Below are 23093 nucleotides of genomic sequence, written 5' to 3'. Positions count from 1 at the left end.
CTTTGTCAGAAATGGGAAGGATCGTTATTCTTGTCGCGCTGTTGTGTAATTCCAACGATAGACAGAGACGGTACCCTGCAGAGCAGTAAATATGAGATGGTTGTTAGATGGATGTATGAAAGTGAGTATATGGTCCATTGTTGCAATAAGGCAGTGATGAGGGCAGCTGGACCGCGGAGGTCGCCCATTTACCCTTAACATCCAGATTAAAGTTTTCAGGTACCACAGTCAATTGACTGCTCGATGCCATCGTCGCACAGTATGTGCACTCGCAAGTCGCAACATCAAACCCGCACAGCGTTTCGTAAGTCTAGATGGATATTTATTATGAATGCAGATGAATGAATTGATGAACGCGTGCGCTGCGAGGCCTACGAGAACAGCTTGATCGTGTGATCGGCACCACTGGAGAGCAGCCATGGCTGCGAAGGATGCCACTCCACGCATAGTGCGCCTGTAAAGTACATGTAGAAGAAAAAGACTCGATCAGCAACAATTATACCGCATGAACAACGAAACAGCTTTATCAATTAAAAAACCAATCTTCCGCTTACCAAGGGCATCGATGCGTTCGTGAACATTCTTAAGGATCTTGACGGGGACAATCAATGGGTTCTGCAGCAAGTCGTTATAAACCATGCCGTGGAAGATTTGCACAGTGCCATCATCCGCGCATGACGCAAAGAGTGGGTAGCGCTTATGATAGGCGACAGAACGGATGGCCTGCTGGTGGTATCTCAGAGTCTTGTAAGGCTTAGACGAGAGGTCGAGATCGAACCAGCACAGACGCTTATCATACGACCCGATGATCAAGTTGTCTCCTGCAGGGTGAATATCTAACGATGAGATCCACTTAACACCAGTTTGCATGGTCTTAACCAGCTCCTGACGCTGTAAGTTGTATTGGCGAACATAACGCTGCGTGGCGACAAAGAACATGGGCTTGTTGGGGTGAAACATGACCCTCTGCACAGCGCCCTTATTCTTCTTGAAGGGCTGCTGAGTCTGGTGCTTAGTCAATTGATGGATTAAAACAGCGGAGTTATTGGCATCCGGCGCAACCGTGGCAAAATAGTCTCCCTTACGATGCCATGTAACCTGCTTCACTGCCTTCTGAAGATGAACCCAGACACGAATGCCCTGATCAAATTCCGCGGGTGTTGGCTGCTTCCATGTCGCTTTAGAGTTCGTCTCTGATGTGACGCTGCTGGCGAATCCTGCCTTCAGGTATTCCTCAGAGTGCAAAGTGAGCTCGGATGAGAAAATCTTTTCGGGCAAGATAAGTCCGACCTTGTATCCGCTGTAATATTGAAAAGAGGAAGAACTCAGTCAACTAACTAGCTCCTTTGGAATAATGCACGCAAGCTATTCAAAACTGTGCATGCTATGTAACAGATATCCTTAACTTACCATGCGACTGCGAGAATAGCAACCTCCTTATTGGGTCCCCAGACAACAGACGTGACGAGCTCATCCAAATGGTAGGTAGCCATGCAGCGGCCAGTAGCGATTTCCCAAATGCGGACAGTCTTGTCGTCAGATCCAGATGCGAGCCACAAGCCGGAGGGATCGACAGAGATTGAACGAACACGACCCTCGTGTCCCAGAAATTCGATGGCAAGGCGGGTGGGAAAAGGCTGCAGGTCGCGAGGTGAGGGTAGCTTGGGAATCAAACTCTCGGGATCGATATTGAGACGGTTCTTGCGTACGCGAGGTGCCAGATAGAGATCCAGGCAACGCTCGAAACGCTCCTGAATAAACTGGCCGTAACCTGGAACATTCCTGAGGGCATTATACTTTTGTGGGAGATAGTTCTTTGGACGATCCTCCTTGTCCATCTCGTTCCACTCCTTGATCTCCTCTTCTGTTGGCAAGTATTCGGCAGGCGGGTTGTAACTCTCGTCGTGAGTGGGTAACTTCATCTTGGGCGCAGCAATGTGCATAACATGCTCCTCCCTTTGCTTGTCCTCCGCATCGTTCCAGAGGTTGTAGAACTTTGGCTTAGGAGGAACATAGCCAGACTTGCGAGGAACGATGCGACCTTCACGAATGGCGCGAACGATCTTCATAATCCTCTTCGCTTCATGCTTCGAGGGAATGAAACGACGCTTCGGTTCAGGAGCAGCAGATAGAGGCATGATTTCGGTCTTTGACGTGAAGAATTCAACCTGATCCTCGTATGGGTTGTAGTCTGCATCGGGAATCCTGTTGCCCTCCAATCTGCGGATGATTTCGAGCTCCTCTGCTGTCAACTTGACATCTTGACCCTCCTTATAGTTGTGAGCCGATAACCTATTCAATTTGGTTTCAATTATATGCATATCCGGTTAGCTTTGATACTTATGGGCATTTTGGATTGCGGTTCAAAAATCAGTAAAGTAGTTGAACATGAAGATAGGAACTTGCCATGAGTCTGGATCATCCATGGTACTGAGGAACTTGTCAAGCTCGTCGCCGGTGGCGGGCTTCATGATCTTTTTGCCGTTGATATCGTATCCGATATGTGGGTAATCGTCGTACCAGTGCATAGGAATGTTGCCGACAGTGTTCTCGTTCTGGCAAGATAGTGGGGATAAGAATGGCACCGATCAGTTACTTGGTTCGTAATTACCATGTACATCGCATTCCTTGAGTAATGCAAATGGTACAAACCTCTTCCGTCGAGGAGTCACTGTCATAGACAGGGTCGATTTCTGGGTATTCTCGTTTGATAGGATTGTAGTCACTTTCGGCAGGGAGGGGTTCGTTGAGGTTATGTCCAAAGTTGGGATCGATATCGTCCTCCTCAAGGTCGCTGAAATCGCTCTCTTCATCATCATCCCCTTCTGCCTCCTCCTCCTCATGCTCTTCCTGGCTGTCAACAATGCTGTCGCCGTCCATGTAGGACCCCTCAGAGTCATCCTCGTCCTCGTCCTCCTCAATATCGGCAGCAGACATGTCCTGTCCTTCTTCCTCCGGGAACTTTTCAGCTTCGTCTTCCTCTTCGTCTTCCTCTGTATCTCCGTCCATATCCTCATCGTCCGAGGCTATGTCGATGGCAATTTCTCCAAATTCATCGTCAGACTCCTGCTGTGCTTCAGCCACGGTTCTCTTCTTACTCTTGGGTACAGCAGCAGGAGCCACCTTCTTTGTTGGTGTGGGCTTGGCCTTGGCAGCAGAAGACGCCGCGGCCTTCCTTGTTGGTCGCGTGCTTGGCATTGAATGTGAGTGAGAATGGGTTGTGATGGAGCTTGTACTATGTGTTGCGATGAGACGATACGGAGAGTTGTATGGACAAACGGTCGACTCGCGACAATATCCCTCAGTGAACATTTTAAAAAAAAAAGAAAAAAAACACAAAAACATAAGCCACGTAAAAAGCAGTCATATTTTTTTCTTCAGCTCCACAGGCACGCATTCACGGCTACAGCATAGCTCAAAAAAAGAGCTAGGAGTAAAATAATAATCATAAAATGATACTGGCATAAAGTTGAGTTATGGGCTTTATTTGATCCGATATTTCTGGTGTGAACATTTGCAGATCCATCCTGAGGTGTCTCCAAGAGTGCATTACTGAGCATATCACAACATCCCATTATGAATGTCTGCGCTACAATGAGAACAGACAATTTACTCGGCGTGCAAGGTCTCGAGGAAGGCAGCGGAGGTCTTGGGGGCCTTCTTAGCAGACTTCTTCTGGGTCTTCTTGAGGATCTCGGCACGGCGAAGGGTCTGGGCATAGGGGTTGAGACGGTTCATGACAGCCATGGACTTCAAGGGGTTCTTCTTCTGGGTGTAGGGGCGGGGGGTCTTGGCGGGACCAGCAGCCTTCAAGGTACCCTGAATCTCAGCAGAGTTGATAATACGGGTGATATCAGGGTTGGAGATGATGTGGGAAGGAAGAGAGTAGTCCTTCTTGAGGGCAGAAGCCTTGCGGTAGGTACCATAGATCTGATCCAAAAGAGCAAAGGCGTTCTGGGTCCAGATGACGAAGCGACCCATGTGGCCACCAGGAGCGAGCTGCAACAAGTTAAGGTGGCGAACATTGGCGAGCTCAACACCGGGAATGTTGCGGAAGGCCTTGACGATACCGTTGTCCTCGGCGTAAACGACGAGGGGACCGCGACGCTGGCGGTGACGACGGTTGCGCAGCTTACCAACACCAGCACGGAGCTTGCGGGAGTTGGAGACCTTGACGACATCGGCGTAAGCGTGAATGGACTCGAGGAGGGCGACGGCAGCCTTGGTCTTGGTCAAGGACTCGACACCGTTTCCGACAACAAGGGGAACCTCCTCGATCTGCTCAATTCTGTGACCACGGGCCAAAACCAACGAGGGGAGGGCAGAGGCAGCCAAAGCAGAGGCAGTAGCGAAGCGCTTCTGGTTCTGGTTGGTCTTGACGTGCCACTTGCGCCAGATCTTGGTGGGGGCGAACATGCGACCACCACGGCACATGTTTCCGAAAGCGGCCTGGCCGGAACGGTGCGTACCGCCTCCAGAGACACGGGGAATACGGGCAACAGCGCGACCGGTACCCCAGGACTCGGCAGAGGTCTGGTGACCAGCCTTCTCAGAGACAGAGTAAGCCTGGCGGTGGTTCTTGTTCATGTTCTTGTGGACGAACTGGACAACATCAGGACGAATGGGAGCCTTGAAGACAGCAGGCAAGACCTGGGTGCCAATGGCCTCCTTGCCAGACTCGGAGAAGACGGAGATAACGGGACGAGCAGCCTATTCGCGCAGGTACAGCGTAGAATCCAATCGTTAGATCTCCATGTCCTCGCGTTTGAACACTTTAGCTCTCTTCCTGGCTGCAAAGTGTTTAGTGTCTATCCTGAACGCTAATTCAGATCCTGCAAAACATGCCATGAACCCCATTCTCGGTCTGGTCTAGCGTTGTAAAGTGCGACGTCCAATTGGTTCAAGAAAGAGGGTTCCTGCTTCCAATTGTAAGTGATCCCTTCTGCTGAATCCGTAAGTTCTTGAAGCAGCACTCATCGTCGACTAGGTGCAGAAGATCAATTATCCGGGGTGCACATGATGCCTTTGGCGCGATCGTTGAGATGGTGAACGAGCAACTGCTTCATGACGGACGAGAATCGATAAATTGGCGATGGATGAATTGGCAATGGATGGATAAATGGATGGATTGGGTGGTCTGGATAGATCTGCCAGCACTAACCATTGTATTATGTTTAGTGGGGTTTGAAAGAGAGGGAGCACAAGTGCCTCACGCTGCCCGCCATAATATGAGGGCCATTTTCAAGCCCCTCAAGTTCGATTCAATTATAAAATTGGTGTGCTGAGTTTCGTCGGATTTTCAAGTTCAATGCGCTACTGGTACACCAAAAGTACTTCCCCCACTACAGCTTCCTTTAGTAAAAAAGAAGTGCATTCTATCCACAAGCAATTACTGATCCAACAGATAGACCCCGGTGTAAACATGGATCTGCTCTTTCGGTATTAAAGGCGTTTTTCCCCGTAACTGGGCTATCGGTAGCGTGCCCGGACCTGTCATCTGTCAGCATGAACAAATAAAGCGCGCCATTTTGCGTAATGTGCTTTCTTCAATGTAAATTATTGCGTACGTGATAGGTGCAGGGTCCCGATGCAGGGGCGCACATACCCCGGTTGCACGCCGGAGAGCAGTCTAAATGTCGGTACAGATCTTACGATGGGTTCTTGAAGTTCTATTTCGGGTCAAGCTGGGTACCAAGGACCCTTGTATAATGTATGATGGTCATTGCTGCCTGGAAACCTGAAAATCCTTTTTTTTTTTTTTTTTTTTTTTTAAATTACATTAGCACCAGGTTTTATGAAAGAACAGTGACGAATGAAATCGAATTTCTGGTCATCGAATAACGCCTTTGGAACAAAAAAGGGATGTCGGCGCCAGGGAACAGGTCTTGGATCTGCCCATTGTTTACTCTTCCCCTGAACTTCAACTTCACACTTCTTTTCATTTTGTCCCACTCATTCACCTCGCTCTCTATTTACAGCACTTCCTCTCCACGGCACTCTTTCACTGTTTCACCCACAGATCATTCACTTAAACGAATCGCTTTCTCACACAGCAAACGACACATAACAATGAAGTTCAAGCGGCAGAAGGACACTCAGAACAAGAAAGAATCCGAGGCGAGCGATGGCCTCCTCACCGTTGCCGGAGGTAGATACACAACCAGCTGTAACCAGCTACAACCGACCTCAACCTCTCTGGGATCAGAATTCCCATCCAATTGCTCCTATCGTGTGCGCCTGCCGGCTTTTCGCAGTGCACCGTGCCCGATATCATCACCCATTCCAAATCGCACTGTGCCCATCCATTCATGAACCGTCCATCGTTATCATGCAAGTCGGATTCTTCATGTATCCATCGCCATCAGCTTATCTGTCCTCACTTTGCCTGTTATCTTATTCTCTGTCCTCTTTTTGATATATATCCTTCACTTCTCCTGTTATCAAAACGAGCTGTGTTGTGTATTTTTGTGCGACCAAGTAAAGGATCGAGGAAGATTGAGCATTCCAGGCCATTCAGTCTCACTCGATCTTCTATACCTCTATTCATTAACTATACCGCCTCAAAGATGGAAAAGACCTTTTGCACTAACCTCAAGCGACGGCCGTTTTCGCTAGATATCCCCCTGACCATGACCTTTACACCCAGCTCGCCCTGTGATCCCTCTGGTCGTCCACCTTCGTCCTTTCCTCCCGCAGAGGAACTCATAGGCTCTGATCAACTGCACCCCTATATGACACCTGCCTCCGAGCCAATTACACCCTACAGCACCTACAGGACCAGCAATTCCAAAAGCGCCAACAGCGAGAAACACGGCTCAGACGCAAATGCTTTACCGTCTTCGACCATGATCGAAATCGAACGCATTCTCAAACAAGACCAGGCCATGGAGCACGATTTTACTCCACCTCGTCAGGCCATGAACAGCGACGAGTCTGACTTCGACTGGGACGAGGATGTCAATATTGATGATAATGGCCAAATTCATAGCAAGAAAAAGGACAGGAAAGCGCGATCGACCTGGCGTAAATTATCGCCATTCTTACGCATGGTTATTATGATGATTACCATTGCACCGATCGTCGCCATCCCTGCAGTCCTAACGCAGATCTATCTGAGTGTCCCACCTCACCCAGCATACCCACCCTCGGGTGCCACGGAAGACACAATGCTGCAGTACAATCAGGATATCGCCGCGTGGGAGAAGGACCAAGTCCGCAAGGATTCAATCGTCTCGGTGTTTGGCTGTCTGGCATTCATGTGGTGCATCGTCTGTGTCACCAATTGGGGCGTCGACATTATACCAGTCGTGATTGTCCGTATCACCTCGCTTGTTGCCATTAACCGACTGGAGACTGTGAAGTCCAGGCTGTTGATCTTTGTTGCGACCAAAAAGTACCTCAAGTGGTTGATCGCCGCCTGCTGGGCTACGGGCTCCTTCGCCTTCCTTTCGTCGATAACATTTCCAATCATCAAGGACCAAACCTGGCAGCCTATCATAATCAAGGTACTAGGCGCCATCGTTGCCGGTTGCGCACTCGTGCTTGTGGAGAAGGTCCTTCTCCAGATTATTTCCAAGAACTTCCATCAAACCGCATACGCAGACCGTATCAAGGAAAACAAGTACGCCCTGCAGGTGCTCGATCGTCTGGGAACTTCCAAGAGAGTTAACAAGAGGGTTCGTCCGACACATAGCCGAAACAACACAGCGGATAACGCAGATTATATGTCGCCCTTTGGACTCGGCTACAGGTCTCGTCAACAATCGCGGTCTCACAGTCTGGACAACACTGAGACGCTTCATCTGAACGATCTGATCGGGTCATCGAACACGACTCCATTAGGAACACCAACAGAACACAACAGCCGCGGATCGGCCGCACCTTCGGTGCGTCGGATGCAGCGCGACAGCAGGGGCCCCAGGCATAACGACATCTTCAAAGGAATTAATCGAACACTGCAAGGTATCGCTATGGCGGACGACACTCCTGCCAAGGACATCAATTCGACCGAAAACGCCAAACGACTTGCAAAGACACTGTTCTACAACCTTCAAGGCAACGGCGAAGATTTGGTCGTCGAGGACTTTTACCCGTACTTTGATACTGAAGAGGATGCCAAGGAGGCGTTTATGATCTTTGACAAGGACGGCAATGGTGACATTTCCAAAAGGGAGATGAAGGAGAAGATCTTTTATGTCTACAAGGAGCGCAAGGATCTGCATACTTCACTGAGAGATCTGTCGCAGGCTGTAGGCAAGCTGGATATCATTTTCTTGACCATCGTCACGGTGGTTTGGATTCTGATCATTCTATCGATTTTTGGAACGAGCGTTGTACAGAATATGCTATCAATCGGCTCCTTCCTAGTCGCACTTAGCTTTGTTTTTGGCAACTCGCTCAAAACTCTGTTCGAGAACATCGTCTTTTTGTTCATCACAGTAAGTTGGCTCCTCAATAATCAGGACGCTAATACGAAATGATAAGCTGGGGGGCCATGTATTCTGACTTTTTTTATCATTGCTATATATAATAGCACCCCTATGACTCTGGAGATCTGTGCAGTATCGATGGCTACGACATGTACGTTCGCGAAGTCGGTCTTAACAGTACCATGTTTGTGACTTGGGACGGCAAGCGCATGTACTTTCCCAACAACATCCTCAGTCAAAAGGCCATCCACAACGTCCGTCGATCGCCCAACATGTCTGAGAAAATTGTTCTGAATGTTGATTGCTACACGCCTCAAGTTAAGATTCTTGAACTCCGTGCAAGAATGCGCGACTTTCTGGCCAAGGAGAGCAAAGAATTTGCACCTGATATGGAAATCCAGATTCAGGAGATGGACGTTAAACTGAAGATCAGCATGGTCATCGAGCACAAGGGCAATTGGCAGGACTCTGGCCGTCGCTGGGCCCGGAGGACCAAGGTAAACCATCTATCAGAGAAACTACCGTTTTCTATGGTGTTTTCACGTATCTGTGATTCATACATTCTCTGCTGACACCATTTTCTTTACAAACTTCTAGTTCAACTTTGCACTGAAGGAGGCCGTGGAGGACATCGGTATCAAGTACTACGCACTTCCTCAACGTTTGGAGATCACGAACCGCGATCTACACGATGAGAATTACGACCAAGCTGACCAAGCGACATTAGGATCCAACTCTTCGCGGCAGTACTCCTCCACGGAAGAAATGGCGCGACCTTATCGTCGCCGGACCCATCGTCCTCAAGGAGATTAAGAGTTATACCAAGCATTGCAATAAATTGACCGAGGGTCAACAATGATCATTTGTCGCATTAAAAATACTGCTATGTGGCCGCTGGCGAATGGATCCATAAACCACTCCCCTTTCTTCTGCTGCTTCCTGTAGCCCGTTCTGGTAGTAGCTACAAGAATGCAGCCCATTCACTTTACACACCCAAAGTACTCGCTGCAATTGGCAAATACCCACCACATGAAGTAGGTATATACTTCCTGTAAGCACTGATGTGGACTCCAATAAGGTGTACTTGATCAGATCAGAACCGTCTGGGTGTTGTCATGATTGAATTACCGCCCTGTCATAAAGCAACGATTTTTGCTTCGCTTAGACATAATCTGCGATCGTCCATGAAGCGTCCAAGGAGAAGGGACATGTTAATATTAGGATGAAACATGAGGCATAGTTTGTCATGTAATGAACCTACTTGTGTTTTTCAGTACTCTTAAATCCTGAAAACGAATGAACTCAAGAAGATACTGGACTGGACGGCGAGGTTGGCACATTGAATGCCAACATGAACCGTTACTGGATATTTAAATGGAGCTTGTAACTCGTTTAAAGTAGCGGAGCACTGACCGAAACCAAGCTGCGGCTGCTTCTTCATCCACCAGATACGACGCGGTTAGGCTTCCAACCCCATTGAACATCATTTTCGTCACCATTATTCATTATTGTAAAAAGTCTCAAGCTTATTTAGTCTGACACGCGGGGAAGCTGAGTACCGAAATGTGTTGCCAAACGGACTGTCCATGAACACGGTCTTTCATAATGCCCACAAACCGCTAATGTAACGCGACTTCGTTTTTCAAACATTGTCCTTGGACTAACTCCAGGAACGGCGCTCTCTTGTCCAAGCCCCGTCCTTCAGTCCTGGATCTTAAAGTTTCTAATCTTACGCACGCCCATCTTGAGTTCTTATCACGATAAATATAGCAAGGGATTGGAAGAATACGCGGCAATGAGAAGTAAACGCATATCAAGTTCACTGCAAAACTCGTCGACTGCGCAAAGATAATAGCTGCTGCAAAGGACATCTTTGTTTAGGGCACAAAGATCCTGTTCGGATGTGGACTTCCGGAGAGAAACTTTTTAGTCCCTCTTACAGCAACATCTGATGCCGCAAATAGCCTAGGGAATGGATTTGCGGATTAGAATGCGGACCAGGACGATCTTCGATCGATAACAGATGTTGTGCATGCGCATTGCCTTCGGCGTTGTGACCCCATCAACATAACAAATGAGTGCACGCGATGGCAAGGCTACAGAAAAACAGGATAGAAGGATAGAAGGATAGATCTTCTTGGGCTCTGGCAGGCGCGATTGCTTGCCTTGTCATCCCATCCTTTCTATGTGCGCACGTATGCTTACATACCAGGGCGCCCTGCAAATCTTGTACCGCGAGAACCTACTAGCGCCAAGGGACGAAAGATCGTATAAAAGGGGGGCAGCGACGCTTCGTCATACGGAAGAAGAGCTATTAGCTGCAGTTCGCCATCGTCTCCCTCTTTTACCAGAACACCAGAACATCATCGACGTTTTCTTCCGGAGACAAATTCAAGGACCTGGTCGTGTGACAATAGCAAGTAATCCATGCGAACCTTCGCGATCTTAGCAAATTCCTCCAAAATGAATATATCATACCACTGGCCCCAGTTTCTGTCCCCTTTGCTCGTCACCATCGTAATCTCCGATTTGAGTGACAGTATCTGGGACACAAAGCTAAAAAAAAAAAAAAAAAAAAAAAAAAAGGCGGTTAGTTTCACCCTGAAGATGACTGTGCGTTGTGGGGAGGGCATAGGAGAGGTCCAAAGATGGCGGCAAGTGACTATCTAGTATATACACGCTGGGAGAATGAATGATGGTACTACGCCTTCGAGCGGTTCCGTTGTTGGACCATCTTAGTCTACGTTCTTCACTCTATAATATCCATTTTCACTGCTACTACGCCTTGTACCGTCATCATCGACTGTGCCCATATCTCCACGCAGTTTATCCACTCGAGACAACAGTAGTAATCCTGACGATTCGCTTGGTTTCTTTTTCATTCTTTAGCCATCATAATATCGCAGTATCACAGCATGATTCCAGCCCAACCGAGGCAGTCATCCACCACGACGCGCAAATTGCTCTTGCTCCTCTTGGCTACCTTACTTTTTATCTGTTTGACATCACTATACACCAGCAGTATCGGTTATGTTCAAGCAACGCCCGCGTATCGACAGTCGGTACCTGTTTACAAGCGCGCAGTAGCGCCAGAAGACCCGATCTACGCGCTTGTGAAGCGACTCTTGCCGGTGCAATACCATGATCACTTCGTGTTTTCCCTCAAACCAGACCTCGTGCCTGCGTCCTCGACCAACATACACGACACCTTCAGGATCTCAAACGGGAGTGATGGGGTCAGCGTCGTGATCGAGGGGGCCACTTTGTCAGGTTTAGGCGCAGGACTGAACTACTACATCCGAAACATCTGTCAGGTCGAGATGTCATGGAGCGGCGATAGGTTCAGTGACATGCCAACAGTGCCTCCAGTAATCGATACGGCCAAGGGAATCATCAGGGCGAGCTTTGTGCCATGGCGATACTACATGAACGTAGTTACGTTCGGATACTCGTTTGTGTTCTGGGACTGGACACGATGGGAGCGGGAGCTTGGTAGGTGGCATTCCTTTGCATTTGTTACGCCGTATAGCCATTATCTAACCAGTGCGCGTATTCTTCTGTAGACTGGATGTTCCTAAATGGCATCAATATGGCGTTGGCGATGGTTGGACAGGAGTATGTCTTCCGACAAATGTACGAAAACCTGGGCTTGACACGAGAGGAGCTCAATGGATTCTTTGCTGGGCCAGCATACATGCCTTGGCAACGTATGGGCAATATTCAAGGCTCATGGGGCTTCCCGAATGATACACAGTACAAGAATGATTGGATCGACAGTCAGTGGGAGCTGCAAGGACAGTAAGTTAAGATCCCCAGTTGCAAACTTTTTTTTTTTTTTGTCACCATGGGAATGATCCATTCTAAAATTGTATGTTGACTGTTGACTGTAGTGTTATGAGCAGAATGAACGACCTCAACATCACGGCTGTGTTGCCAGCTTTCAACGGTTTCGTGCCTCGGGAGCTCACCAAAAAGTTCCCTGACGTCAAGTTTAACCAGTCTTCACAATGGGGCTTCTTGGAGGACCCATACTCTCGCAACACCTTCATCTCCTCAGCAGACCCCTTCTTTGCCAGTATGACCAAGCGATTTCTTCAGACTCAACAATCGCTCTATCATCAAAAGGGTCTTGAGTCAAACGCTGACAACCAGTTCTATCTCTTGGACCTGTTCAACGAGATGCATCCGGTGTGCATGGAAACCGAATGCTTGAAGCAGTTAACCAGCGAAGTAATGAAGGCGCTCAAGGCCGCAGATCCCAAGGCCATTTGGGCCATGCAGTCCTGGTTCATGCTTCCTGTGGTGGAGGATATCTGGCACGAGCAGGAAATTAAGGCATTTTTTGATGGGATCCGGACGGTGAACGACGGACGAGATGCGTTTGTGATCGATCTGTACTCGGACGTGGCACCCCTCTGGAATGTAACACAGGGGTTCTTTGGCATCGATTGGGGTTGGAGCATGTAAGTCTATGTGTGTTCGTCCTTGCGATGGCTAGCGGTTGGTTTAGTATGGACAAATGTACTAACGTGGATGCCCTTGATTGCCGTAGGCTGAACAACTTTGGTGGTGGCCAGGCTCTCTACGGCACGCTGCCGACGCTTCTCACGGAACCCTTCAAAGGATATCAGGAACCCGCCAAGGCGATGCGCGGTATGGGGATTACGATGGAGGGCATCAACAACAACGAATACCTCTACCAACTCATCCTCGACATTCCTTGGGAGTCTGTTGAAGCTACGTACCCATCTACTACGAATGACAACATCAAACCTGCCGGTCAAGAATTAAGTCAACCTCCACTGGACGGCCAAAAGCACCTCGAGGCATATCTGAAGCGCCGCTATGGACCTAACCAGACCTCGGACGCGGTTCTTGAGGCATGGACCACACTTTCACAAACCGTATGGGACTGTAGCAGAGACCATTTTGCCCAGCCAAAGTCGTACTTGGATCTCACCCCAGCTTTGGAGATGAACCGTACCGGCTTCCTGCCGACTATTTTCGACTATAACCAGGCCAAGGTTGTACGTGCATGGACCCAATTTGTTCAGTCGACTGAGACGGAGACCTCGCGTAGGAGACGTCGACATGGGCAGGCGCTTAAGACTGTCAGCGGTAGGGCTAGTCTCGAGCCTACGGACCACAGTGGCGAGACGTTAACCTCGATACCCCTAGATCTTAATGAACGCAAAGCGGCCTTGTCGAAAGCTTTCTCGAACAGGATTCGCGACGCAATCCTCAACACCATCGGCCAAAGAACCCCAGACACGAGCAGTGAGAGATACACCGGTCCATCCACAGATTCCACATATGTGACTCTTCTCAAGCGCGCCGACCCATTACCCAAGGAATCAGAACTCCCGCTGAACGTGTCTAGTTTCCGCTACGATCTCGTAGATGTGACCCGCGAGATCATGGCCGCGATCGTGATCCCAGGTCTGCACCATGAACTCGTGGACGCATACAAGGCCAAGGACCTTGCTCGTACGCGGTACTGGGGCCGTCTAATCCTCGAAGCGATCAAGGACACGGACCGCATCCTTGGCACACATACGCATTTCATGCTCGGTCCCTGGATCCGTGACGCGCGCCTCGCTGCCAAGACTGCCTCGAGCTCGACATCCAGCCGGTACCAGAACTACGTGGAACACAGTGCGCGCAACCAGATTACATGGTGGGTTCCTGCTGGACAACAGGGTCTTGCGGATTATGCGGGAAAGCAATGGAGTGGACTTGTGAAGGAATTTTACTACCCGCGCTGGAAGATTTTTGTGGACCGACTGGTGACTGCCGCGCAGAAGGGTCGACAGCTGGACTACAAGGCATACTTGGCAGATTCGCTCAAGGTGGAGAGTGTTTGGCTGAAGCAGACGACCTGTTTGGGCAGTAGTCACGGTAGCAGGTGCTCTTCAAAGCACACGTTTGCACTGGAGCCCGTGGAGGATACTGTAATAGTAGCGCAGGATCTGTGGGATCGATGGAACAAGATCGCCGCACGGCTTGCAGAAAAGGCTGACAAAAAGGCCTGAGGGAGAAGATGATGATACGCATTCAGTGGGTGGGCTAGTATTGAGAAGCACCTCAGACGAGCACCTCAAACCGCGACTTACACATTAAGTAAGGTGATTGAAACCGAAAAAAGACTAGACGAAAGAGCGAGCGTATAAAATTGGGAGCTGCAAGTGAGCGAGGCAGCTTCGTCCCCTCTCACTTCACAAGTAAGCGAAGAAAGTGAGACTTTGTAAAGGTTTCGCTGTACATGTACTGTACATGTACTCTAGAGTGACCAAATAGACTACAGTACTACAACGCATCGTAGCATGGGCTCAGTCGCATGCTTTCATCCTCTTGTCCCCCATTCGACAACAGCAGGTAGTCTACTTTCAGACAGAAATTTTGGCTTGTGTACTGTTGTGCAGCCCTTGGGCTCTATTAGTCGACGGCAATCGTTTTCCATCGTGTGGATGAACTCTAACGATGAATGGTTGCTCTTGCCAATTATTTTTTACCGACAATTCCGACCGTTATTTCTTCCTATGCTCTTCCTATGCTCTTTCGCCCTGGGAATGGCCGTCAGTGTCTACGCCCTCGCCCCCGCCTCCGATTGCAACCCCGCTTGTTTGCTACATGCAATCTAATCTACTCTACACCTGGCCAAACTGACTAAACCAGCCCTCTTCTTCCTTCCTTTCTTCTCCTTTTCCCTGTTTCTCCATCCGTCTCTCCCACACTTCACCCACCCGGATCCCACCGCCTGTCCGAAGCAGCACACTAACCGCCCCACCATCTGCAGCACCAGCACACAGACATACAGCGCCCGCATCTTCAGTAAACTTCACAAAATGACCAATTCCTGGACGGAGCACCATGCCGATACAGCCTCGATTCGCTCGAAGAGGTCACCCCGCAGGACTCGGAAATTCTTCTCGCTCTTGTTGATCGCCTCCCTGTCAATATGCCTTACTTGCTCTTCAAACAACAGCATCGGCCGTGCTCACGCTGTACCGACACGCCGGCGGTTACCACCAACGTCATGCGCGCCTCATACAGTGCCCACAAGGCCCACGTTGACCAAACCAAAAGTCGATACGGCTGCCGCAATACTCACTAAGGCCGTATTCAAGCGTGCCACACTGCCGGAGGACCCAATTTATGCGCTTGTGAAGCGACTCTTGCCGGTGCAATACCATGATCACTTCGTGTTTTCCCTCAAACCAGACCTCGTGCCTGCGTCCTCGACCAACATACACGACACCTTCAGGATCTCAAACGGGAGTGATGGGGTCAGCGTCGTGATCGAGGGGGCCACTTTGTCAGGTTTAGGCGCAGGACTGAACTACTACATCCGAAACATCTGTCAGGTCGAGATGTCATGGAGCGGCGATAGGTTCAGTGACATGCCAACAGTGCCTCCAGTAATCGATACGGCCAAGGGAATCATCAGGGCGAGCTTTGTGCCATGGCGATACTACATGAACGTAGTTACGTTCGGATACTCGTTTGTGTTCTGGGACTGGACACGATGGGAGCGGGAGCTTGGTAGGTGGCATTCCTTTGCATTTGTTACGCCGTATAGCCATTATCTAACCAGTGCGCGTATTCTTCTGTAGACTGGATGTTCCTAAATGGCATCAATATGGCGTTGGCGATGGTTGGACAGGAGTATGTCTTCCGACAAATGTACGAAAACCTGGGCTTGACACGAGAGGAGCTCAATGGATTCTTTGCTGGGCCAGCATACATGCCTTGGCAACGTATGGGCAATATTCAAGGCTCATGGGGCTTCCCGAATGATACACAGTACAAGAATGATTGGATCGACAGTCAATGGGAGCTGCAGGGACAGTACGTTCATATATCTGTAAGCGATCTTTTTAAGTAGCCATTATCTTTATTTCACCAAAATAACCAGCCTTTGCACTGCTCATGCGATCCGTTTCTAGCATTATGGGTAGGATGGACGACTTCAATATCACGGCCGTACTGCCGTCCTTTAACGGTTTCGTTCCTAGGGAGCTCACCAAAAAATTTCCTGACGTCAAGTTCCAAAACGCCTCGGATTGGAACTCTATAGGCGACACATTTTCCCGCGTCACCTTTGTCGCCTCAACGGAGCCGCTTTTCGCCAATTTGACTCAGCAATTCTTGCAGACTCAGAGCGCACTCTATGTTCAGCAGGGTCTCAGTTACAAAGGCAACAAGAATTACTATCTTCTGGATTTGTATAATGAGCTGCATCCAGTGTGCATGGAAATCGAGTGCTTGAAACAGATCACCAGTGGTGTTATGGGAGCTTTAAAGAGTGCCGACCCAAATGCAGTTTGGACCATGCAGTCCTGGTTCCTGTTGAACCGAGATCTCTGGCATGAGCAGGAAATTAAGGCATTTTTTGATGGGATCCGGACGGTGAACGACGGACGAGATGCGTTTGTGATCGATCTGTACTCGGACGTGGCACCCCTCTGGAATGTAACACAGGGGTTCTTTGGCATCGATTGGGGTTGGAGCATGTAAGTCTATGTGTGTTCGTCCTTGCGATGGCTAGCGGTTGGTTTAGTATGGACAAATGTACTAACGTGGATGCCCTTGATTGCCGTAGGCTGAACAACTTTGGTGGTGGCCAGGCTCTCTACGGCACGCTGCCGACGCTTCTCACGGAACCCTTCAAAGGATATCAGGAACCCGCCAAGGCGATGCGCGGTATGGGGATTACGATGGAGGGCATCAACAACAACGAATACCTCTACCAACTCATCCTCGACATTCCTTGGGAGTCTGTTGAAGCTACGTACCCATCTACTACGAATGACAACATCAAACCTGCCGGTCAAGAATTAAGTCAACCTCCACTGGACGGCCAAAAGCACCTCGAGGCATATCTGAAGCGCCGCTATGGACCTAACCAGACCTCGGACGCGGTTCTTGAGGCATGGACCACACTTTCACAAACCGTATGGGACATCCGCAACGGGCAAATGTCGCAGTCTAAGTCGAGGCTGGATGTCACTCCCTCACTCGACATGGATTACGGAGGTTTTATGTCATCGTTAGTTTGGTATAATCAGACCAAGGTAGTTCAATCCTGGGGCCAGCTTGTGCAGTCGACTGAGACGGTGGAATCAATGAGGAGACGAGGTCCTGGTGTGATCCAGAACTCGATCGAGCAAGTCTTAAGGATAACCAGCGGTATGCTGATTAAGGAAGCACCAAGGATCGAGAAGAGGGCCTTCGTTTCTACCCCCACAGCGTCCTTTACAAGCCGAATCCGAGGTTCCCAGCAGAAAAGTGGACGCCCTGACCGTGGAAGCAGCTATCAGATCATGGCCTCATGGCTCACGCTATTGAACTCTGACGATCCACAGTCATACACCTATCGGCCTACAAATCTCAAATCGACAGCGCTCCCAAAGTTGTCCGACCTTCCTTTGAACGTATCTAGTTTCCAATACGATCTCGTGGACGTGACTCGCGAGATCATGGCTGCAGTCGTGCTGCCTGGTCTGCACCATGAACTTGTTGATGCTTATAGATCCAAGGATCTAGAGCTGACAAGATCTTGGGGTAAGCTCGTGTTGGAGGCGATCTTGGATACGGATAGGATATTGGCAACGCACTCTCATTTCATGCTAGGACCATGGATTCGAGATGCTCGTATCTCTGCCCGAGTCGTCGATTCAACGGTCCCTACATACACCCGAAACAGGACTCTGGATGACATGAACCTCTACGCGGACTATTTGGAGCAGCAGGCTCGGACGCAGGTTACATGGTGGGGTCCGAATGGTCAAACGTCACTGTCGAACTATGCGTCTAAGGAATGGGCAGGAATTGCCAAGGAGTTCTATTACCCGCGATGGCGGATCTTTATCGATTACCTTGTTCAGGCATTGGAGAATGGCATTGAGCTGGATTACCGGGCGTACGCGGCGGCATCATTGCAAGAAGAAGCGAAATGGCAGGCGCAACGAACGTGTCTCGGCAATGGATGTTTTCCTGGTGGTCCATCCAAGGAGAGTATGGGCGATCGGGTTACGTTCCCAGTGGAAGCCGTGGAGGACACGGCCGAGGTGGCACAAGACTTGTGGGACCAATGGCATCAATTAGCGATGCGGCTTGCCCAAAAAGCCGAGAAGGAGAAGCAGATCAAGTAGTTGTATCCATGAAATATATTCGTATTCATGCACATCAATTCCTCAGTTCTGGTTCAAAGTGGTTTCTTTTGAGGTGCTCGTATGCACCAGAGTAGATAACAAACATGCATTCACGTATATAATCCAAATAATCCAAATGTCCAGAACGATGGCTGGCCAGGCGAAAATCGGACTGGAGCTGGGGCTGCCATAAAAGACATGCATATCTGCATCAGCCCGCTAATTTTCTCACTCTCTTCACCAAAGACGCCGTGAAGCAGCTCAGCCTTCGCAAGACCGGATTTCCTCCGCAACTGAGTACCAACAACCACCCTACAGCGCCAACACCGATCTCTGCCATGTCGACTGCACCGTTGGCGTTAAACCTAAACCCACTTGCTACTCCCGAAATACTGAAGTACATCTTGGTGATACTTCCTCAGTACACTATCATCCACTATACTTATTTCGCCATCAAACAGCGAGACGCAACTGCTATTCACTTCCGCCGACTCCGGACAGTATGGGTCTATAAGATGATGAGTTGTCGTCTGAGTTGGGGCTCAGTTCTTTTTAAGGATTCTAAAGTAGAGGTCCAGCAATCAGAAGGCATACGATCGATTGGTAAGGACACTGCAGCTCACGGCAAGCGACCCTTTGCAGCCGAGGCTGGGACTACAGAGTCAGCGACGCCGGATATTGAAGAATGCTTCAAAAAGATCGTCAGAAAAGGAATTAAATGTTGTCTTCTCACGTATGTATCATTATTGGAATCTTTCTACAGAAGCTCGTCGTCAGCACCTTCAGTGATCTCAAAAATTAGCTTTTCCCGCTGCTTCCTCCACTGCGGTCATGTATCGCCGAGAGCCAGCTGCAAAAGGCCACCCAAAAGACCTATTGTGTCGAGCACCTGCTGTGCGTACTCCCGAACTTCGTCTGATTTTCCTTGAAGTCGAGTAATCACGACCTATACCCAACCATGGACGCCACATATCTGATTGTACACCTCCTATTAATGCTCAAGCCATCTTCGGTACTCCTTTCCCGCCCGAAGCTCCAGAGGTTGGTCTGAAGGATATGCTGTTAGCCATGGCTACGCTGGAGCGAATCCTCTGTCACTGTCCAGATCTAAGGGAGCTGAAACTTATCGGCATGCAGTATCAAAGTTTTCTTGTCTACAGAGCTGAGGAAATGGATGGCTATACACTATCCACATCTGGAGTCGACAATCTCACTTTTGCTAGCGTTGCGCTGGAGACAACACCGATTTCGAGTGGATGGTGTATCTGGGGTGCCGACAGCGGACGCGCGTTCTTGTGACCCCTTACTAGACAGTGTCCGCCCACCGAATCGCTCTATCATTCGCGTCGAGATAAAGCACTTAACCAAGACGATCATCATGCACTTTCTATCCCTCAAACCATAGGACGGATGTGATGACGAAATGGGTCGATAGCCTCGCCACCCACGCGGGACAGTCCGAGCCCTTAGTGAACCCAGCCTAAAGCTGCACGAACACACCAATAGACTCCGAGCCCCAGCGCAGGGCCTTGCTAGTGCGCAGCGCAACCGACCTGCAAAATGACAACCTAATGCAGCCGCCGCAGCAGCAACCACGGAACACTCCGACATCGACATCATAGGCCGACAAAAGGCCGATCCCAAAAAGATCTTCATGTCGAACCGAATTATCTTCGACTACATTTCCGCGTGTTATCCAAAGCTTCAGAAGTTCACCATCTACCACTCTGGGCTGAGTCTAAAGTTCGAGCAGGTCTATGTCTTTTGACGTGGCTCTGCGACTTGAAACGACTGAGTCTGGGGACGACGAATCATGTGAAAATGACCCCACAAGGCATCGTATGGGTGGCCCGACTTTCTCCACAGTTTCGCACGAGAAATACGATCAAGGGCCTGGCCCCCAAGTTGATGCATGTCTCCATCAAATTTATTCGAGAATCCTCAGAGGAGTTACTCAGGAAGAGGGCTAAGGAGAATCTAGCATCCCGATTTCCATTCGGTGGCCATAGCAAGCTGGCCAAGACTCAGGGCAACGGGCGACGCGCAGGCGATGTCCGGCCACGGTTTGAGTGACTGACCCTGTTCCAGAAAAAGCGAGTATCCGAATGGAACAGAGAATTGGTAGAGAACGCAGGGGCGCTTTATGAACCTAATGTAGAGGATGTGGAGCGAAGGGTCGAGGTAACAGAGATGCTCCACAGATAATCGATCACAAGCTTCTGTTCACATATACCAGGCGCGCTCAGAATACGCGCGACCATCAACGTATCGATAATGCAATAGAGTTGTTTAATAGTAAGAAGACGCTATCGTATAATACAGCCCATATGTTGCTTCCGGATGTTTGATGTATAATGTCTGTCCATGCTCAACGATGTGCACTCGAAGTCCCTTTCTTGGCACCCCTAGCAGTTCCGCGTCCCGCAGATTTGCGACCGCCACGTCCACCCCATCTCTGAACCGGTGCGCGCGTTGTGTTCTCCTTGACATCCTCTTTGATCTTGCCGAGCATCATCTTAATCTGGTTGGCAAGGACGGGTTGTCCGCTGGGTGTCTTTTCACGCATCTTCTTCGTTGTCTTTTCACGGTTTGCGTAGTATGCATCTCGGCCCTTCTTGGCCAGAGCCCTCTCACGTTGTACGCGCTATCGACAACCGACGAACATGAAATCCATATGTTAGCACCGATGCTCTATCACGATCTTTTTTTTTTCCTCCTTCCTCGAACAACTTGAGGATGCCAGTTTGGGACACAACTCACCTCTCGGGCTTCCTGAATGGCCTTCTTCTCGGCCTCACGCTTCTCAATCGCAGCTTTGAAGGGGTTTGGCTTAGGTGCGCGCACAAAACTGCCGTCTTCCTGTTTTCCGGGTTTCGCTGTTGCGGATGTTGATGCCACTCCCTTCTTTGATTTTTTGGATTGCTTCTCTTCTTCAGATTCCACCTCATCTTCCTCATTTTCGTCCTCCTCATCCTCGTCAGATCCTAATCCCTGCATATCCTCGTCATCGCTGCTTCCACTCATTTCTTCGGCATCATCCTCGGCTTCTGGAGCGTCATCGTTCTTGTATGCGATAACGTTTCCCTCGTTGTCAATTGTCTTTTCGCCAAAGATCTATGTCGGAGTAAAAAGATGGGAGATTTAATCATCATTTGCTCTTAGCATGATAGCTGAGCGCCTTTTTTTCCAATTAATTTTGAGCAATGGTAGCTTACCTTCTTGTAGAACTCTGGGGTATTCTCCTCTTCCTTCTTCAACACCTTGGCGAAATCCTTCTTGACCTTGGCCTTGTGAATCAGCTCTGCCTTCAGTTTCTTAGCTAGATATTATAATAAAAAGCACACAGACTTTTCAACGCGAATCCTTCTCCACTTTGAGACCTATCTATCCCAAAATAAAAACAAAGAGACCAAACATTGATTCACTGCATCACACCGTACCATGTCCTTTATAAGCATCCGATCCCATATGCGCCTTCGCCATCGGGTTGAACCCCTTCTTCTTCTTCTCTACACGTCCTCCAGTGGATCCTGACTTGTTCGAGCCCTTGTTCTTGAATTGACTGTTATAGTCGTTTTTCATGCGATTGGCTACCCGCTCACCGCTCTCCATACGGTCGCGACGAGGTGCTGGTCCACCACGACCGCCGCGTCGACGTTCGAGAGAGTCCCTCGGCAAGCCCAATGGTTTGACCATCTTGTTGAAAGTGTATGAATGTGAAAAGAGCGAGGGAAAGGGGGAAAGGGAAATAGGGTAGGCAATGGAGGAGGTGGGAAGGAGGAAACGGTTTTGTTTGTTGTAGAGATACAGAGAGATATGCGACACAGCAGGAACAGGGCACTGCTAACAAAAAAAAAAAAAAAAAAAAAAAAAGCGCTGTTTACTTTTTGGATTCAGCAGTCCCCCGGACATTTTTGGATTGCCAATGATATTGGAGGAATATCCAAAACACATTTGGGCGTAGTCGTTCGAACGGATTACATTGGTGGCAAATTCCAGGCACAAAGATGCATCCGCACATTTTGGGCGGCATCCATAGGGGAGGAAACTCTCTTTCTTGGCAGGAAAGAGGGGGGGAGGAGGTTTACACGGATATGAAAATACATATAGGCGTATGGCAGGTTGAGAACGATGACATATAGGGTCGAATATGCTCAGCGAGCTTGTTCGCGATGCGATTTTTTTTTTTTTTTTTGGTGAATCGGATCTGTAATTTGCATATCTAACTACCTCCGACGTTTCCAGGCTATAAGCGACGGTATTCATTAACAAAACGGGATAGGGATGAAGAATGTCTTCGCAATCCTTGCTCATTTGGTTTCTCAACTGTTCCAAGAGTTTCTAATGAATGCTCCTTGATTCTATGGCTCGATTGAGGCGCACAATCATCGCTGGATACTTCCCTGAACCAATCTGACCACGATCAATTCTCGGAAACGACAGTAGTCTAAAACGCGCTTGACCTGGGGACGCGAATACAATAGACTTGCTCTTTGCGGGAGGAATGCAT

The 23093-nt window shown here is 49.3% G+C and overlaps 7 protein-coding genes across 7 annotated transcripts; 4 read left to right on the top strand and 3 right to left on the bottom strand.

Annotated features, from left to right (window-relative positions):
- Nucleotides 1–277: 277 nt before the first annotated feature.
- Nucleotides 278–2675, bottom strand: BC939DRAFT_434056 (NUC169 domain-containing protein). Its single transcript, XM_051553322.1, has 4 exons — nucleotides 2407–2675; nucleotides 1411–2292; nucleotides 555–1300; nucleotides 278–454 (listed from the first exon to the last, which is right to left on the bottom strand). Exons 1-4 carry the CDS (start codon nucleotides 2526–2528, stop codon nucleotides 372–374), a joined length of 1833 nt encoding a protein of 610 aa, XP_051417820.1. The 5' UTR covers nucleotides 2529–2675; the 3' UTR covers nucleotides 278–371.
- Nucleotides 2676–3463: 788 nt separating this feature from the next.
- BC939DRAFT_434054 (ribosomal protein L4 domain-containing protein) lies at nucleotides 3464–5193 on the bottom strand. The gene is made up of 2 exons (XM_051553321.1): nucleotides 5162–5193; nucleotides 3464–4710 (listed from the first exon to the last, which is right to left on the bottom strand). Exons 1-2 carry the CDS (start codon nucleotides 5162–5164, stop codon nucleotides 3610–3612), a joined length of 1104 nt encoding a protein of 367 aa, XP_051417819.1. The 5' UTR covers nucleotides 5165–5193; the 3' UTR covers nucleotides 3464–3609.
- A 691-nt stretch (nucleotides 5194–5884) lies between these two features.
- On the top strand, nucleotides 5885–9277 carry BC939DRAFT_434052 (Mechanosensitive ion channel-domain-containing protein). Its single transcript, XM_051553320.1, has 4 exons — nucleotides 5885–6148; nucleotides 6616–8438; nucleotides 8534–8926; nucleotides 9027–9277. Exons 1-4 carry the CDS (start codon nucleotides 6070–6072, stop codon nucleotides 9240–9242), a joined length of 2511 nt encoding a protein of 836 aa, XP_051417818.1. The 5' UTR covers nucleotides 5885–6069; the 3' UTR covers nucleotides 9243–9277.
- Nucleotides 9278–11524: 2247 nt separating this feature from the next.
- Nucleotides 11525–14475, top strand: BC939DRAFT_405218 (tim-barrel domain-containing protein). Its single transcript, XM_051552821.1, has 6 exons — nucleotides 11525–11921; nucleotides 11993–12227; nucleotides 12320–12892; nucleotides 12982–13155; nucleotides 13222–13505; nucleotides 13788–14475. Exons 1-6 carry the CDS (start codon nucleotides 11750–11752, stop codon nucleotides 14459–14461), a joined length of 2112 nt encoding a protein of 703 aa, XP_051417817.1. The 5' UTR covers nucleotides 11525–11749; the 3' UTR covers nucleotides 14462–14475.
- Nucleotides 14476–14953: 478 nt separating this feature from the next.
- BC939DRAFT_434046 (tim-barrel domain-containing protein) lies at nucleotides 14954–18612 on the top strand. Its single transcript, XM_051553319.1, has 4 exons — nucleotides 14954–15971; nucleotides 16043–16277; nucleotides 16376–16942; nucleotides 17032–18612. Exons 1-4 carry the CDS (start codon nucleotides 15275–15277, stop codon nucleotides 18581–18583), a joined length of 3051 nt encoding a protein of 1016 aa, XP_051417816.1. The 5' UTR covers nucleotides 14954–15274; the 3' UTR covers nucleotides 18584–18612.
- Nucleotides 18613–18687: 75 nt separating this feature from the next.
- BC939DRAFT_498076 (uncharacterized protein) lies at nucleotides 18688–20656 on the top strand (the record flags this gene model as incomplete). The annotated part of the gene is made up of 4 exons (XM_051559770.1): nucleotides 18688–18697; nucleotides 18830–19186; nucleotides 20206–20336; nucleotides 20450–20656. 4 exons carry the CDS (start codon nucleotides 18688–18690, stop codon nucleotides 20654–20656), a joined length of 705 nt encoding a protein of 234 aa, XP_051417815.1.
- Nucleotides 20657–20951: 295 nt separating this feature from the next.
- On the bottom strand, nucleotides 20952–22279 carry BC939DRAFT_498075 (uncharacterized protein; the record flags this gene model as incomplete). Its single annotated transcript, XM_051559769.1, has 4 exons — nucleotides 20952–21227; nucleotides 21344–21697; nucleotides 21799–21902; nucleotides 22024–22279. The coding sequence occupies 4 exons, from the start codon at nucleotides 22277–22279 to the stop codon at nucleotides 20952–20954; spliced, it is 990 nt and encodes a 329-aa protein (XP_051417814.1).
- Nucleotides 22280–23093: the final 814 nt, after the last annotated feature.

This window comes from Gamsiella multidivaricata (genome assembly GCF_025024155.1).
Source record: "Gamsiella multidivaricata strain RSA 2152 chromosome Unknown BC939scaffold_1, whole genome shotgun sequence".
Classification (NCBI taxonomy): domain Eukaryota; kingdom Fungi; phylum Mortierellomycota; class Mortierellomycetes; order Mortierellales; family Mortierellaceae; genus Gamsiella; species Gamsiella multidivaricata.
Note: the sequence above shows the minus strand (reverse complement) of the source record. Positions and strands in the feature narration are given on the sequence as shown.

What these genes read in the sequence shown, in the direction of transcription:
- BC939DRAFT_434056 (XM_051553322.1), bottom strand. Translation starts at nt 2,528, where the DNA reads ATGCACTGGTACGACGATTACCCACATATCGGATACGATATCAACGGC. An exon ending in GCTATTCTCGCAGTCGCATG is followed by an intron (nt 1,301 to 1,410) that starts GTAAGTTAAGGA and finishes TCAATATTACAG; the next exon opens with CGGATACAAGGTCGGACTTA. An exon ending in CGAACGCATCGATGCCCTTG is followed by an intron (nt 455 to 554) that starts GTAAGCGGAAGA and finishes TGTACTTTACAG; the next exon opens with GCGCACTATGCGTGGAGTGG.
- BC939DRAFT_434052 (XM_051553320.1), top strand. Translation starts at nt 6,070, where the DNA reads ATGAAGTTCAAGCGGCAGAAGGACACTCAGAACAAGAAAGAATCCGAG. An exon ending in CCTCCTCACCGTTGCCGGAG is followed by an intron (nt 6,149 to 6,615) that starts GTAGATACACAA and finishes CGTTTTCGCTAG; the next exon opens with ATATCCCCCTGACCATGACC. An exon ending in GCTGGGCCCGGAGGACCAAG is followed by an intron (nt 8,927 to 9,026) that starts GTAAACCATCTA and finishes ACAAACTTCTAG; the next exon opens with TTCAACTTTGCACTGAAGGA.
- BC939DRAFT_405218 (XM_051552821.1), top strand. Translation starts at nt 11,750, where the DNA reads ATGTCATGGAGCGGCGATAGGTTCAGTGACATGCCAACAGTGCCTCCA. An exon ending in CAGTGGGAGCTGCAAGGACA is followed by an intron (nt 12,228 to 12,319) that starts GTAAGTTAAGAT and finishes TGTTGACTGTAG; the next exon opens with TGTTATGAGCAGAATGAACG. An exon ending in ATCGATTGGGGTTGGAGCAT is followed by an intron (nt 12,893 to 12,981) that starts GTAAGTCTATGT and finishes TGATTGCCGTAG; the next exon opens with GCTGAACAACTTTGGTGGTG.
- BC939DRAFT_434046 (XM_051553319.1), top strand. Translation starts at nt 15,275, where the DNA reads ATGACCAATTCCTGGACGGAGCACCATGCCGATACAGCCTCGATTCGC. An exon ending in ACGATGGGAGCGGGAGCTTG is followed by an intron (nt 15,972 to 16,042) that starts GTAGGTGGCATT and finishes ATTCTTCTGTAG; the next exon opens with ACTGGATGTTCCTAAATGGC. An exon ending in CAATGGGAGCTGCAGGGACA is followed by an intron (nt 16,278 to 16,375) that starts GTACGTTCATAT and finishes ATCCGTTTCTAG; the next exon opens with CATTATGGGTAGGATGGACG.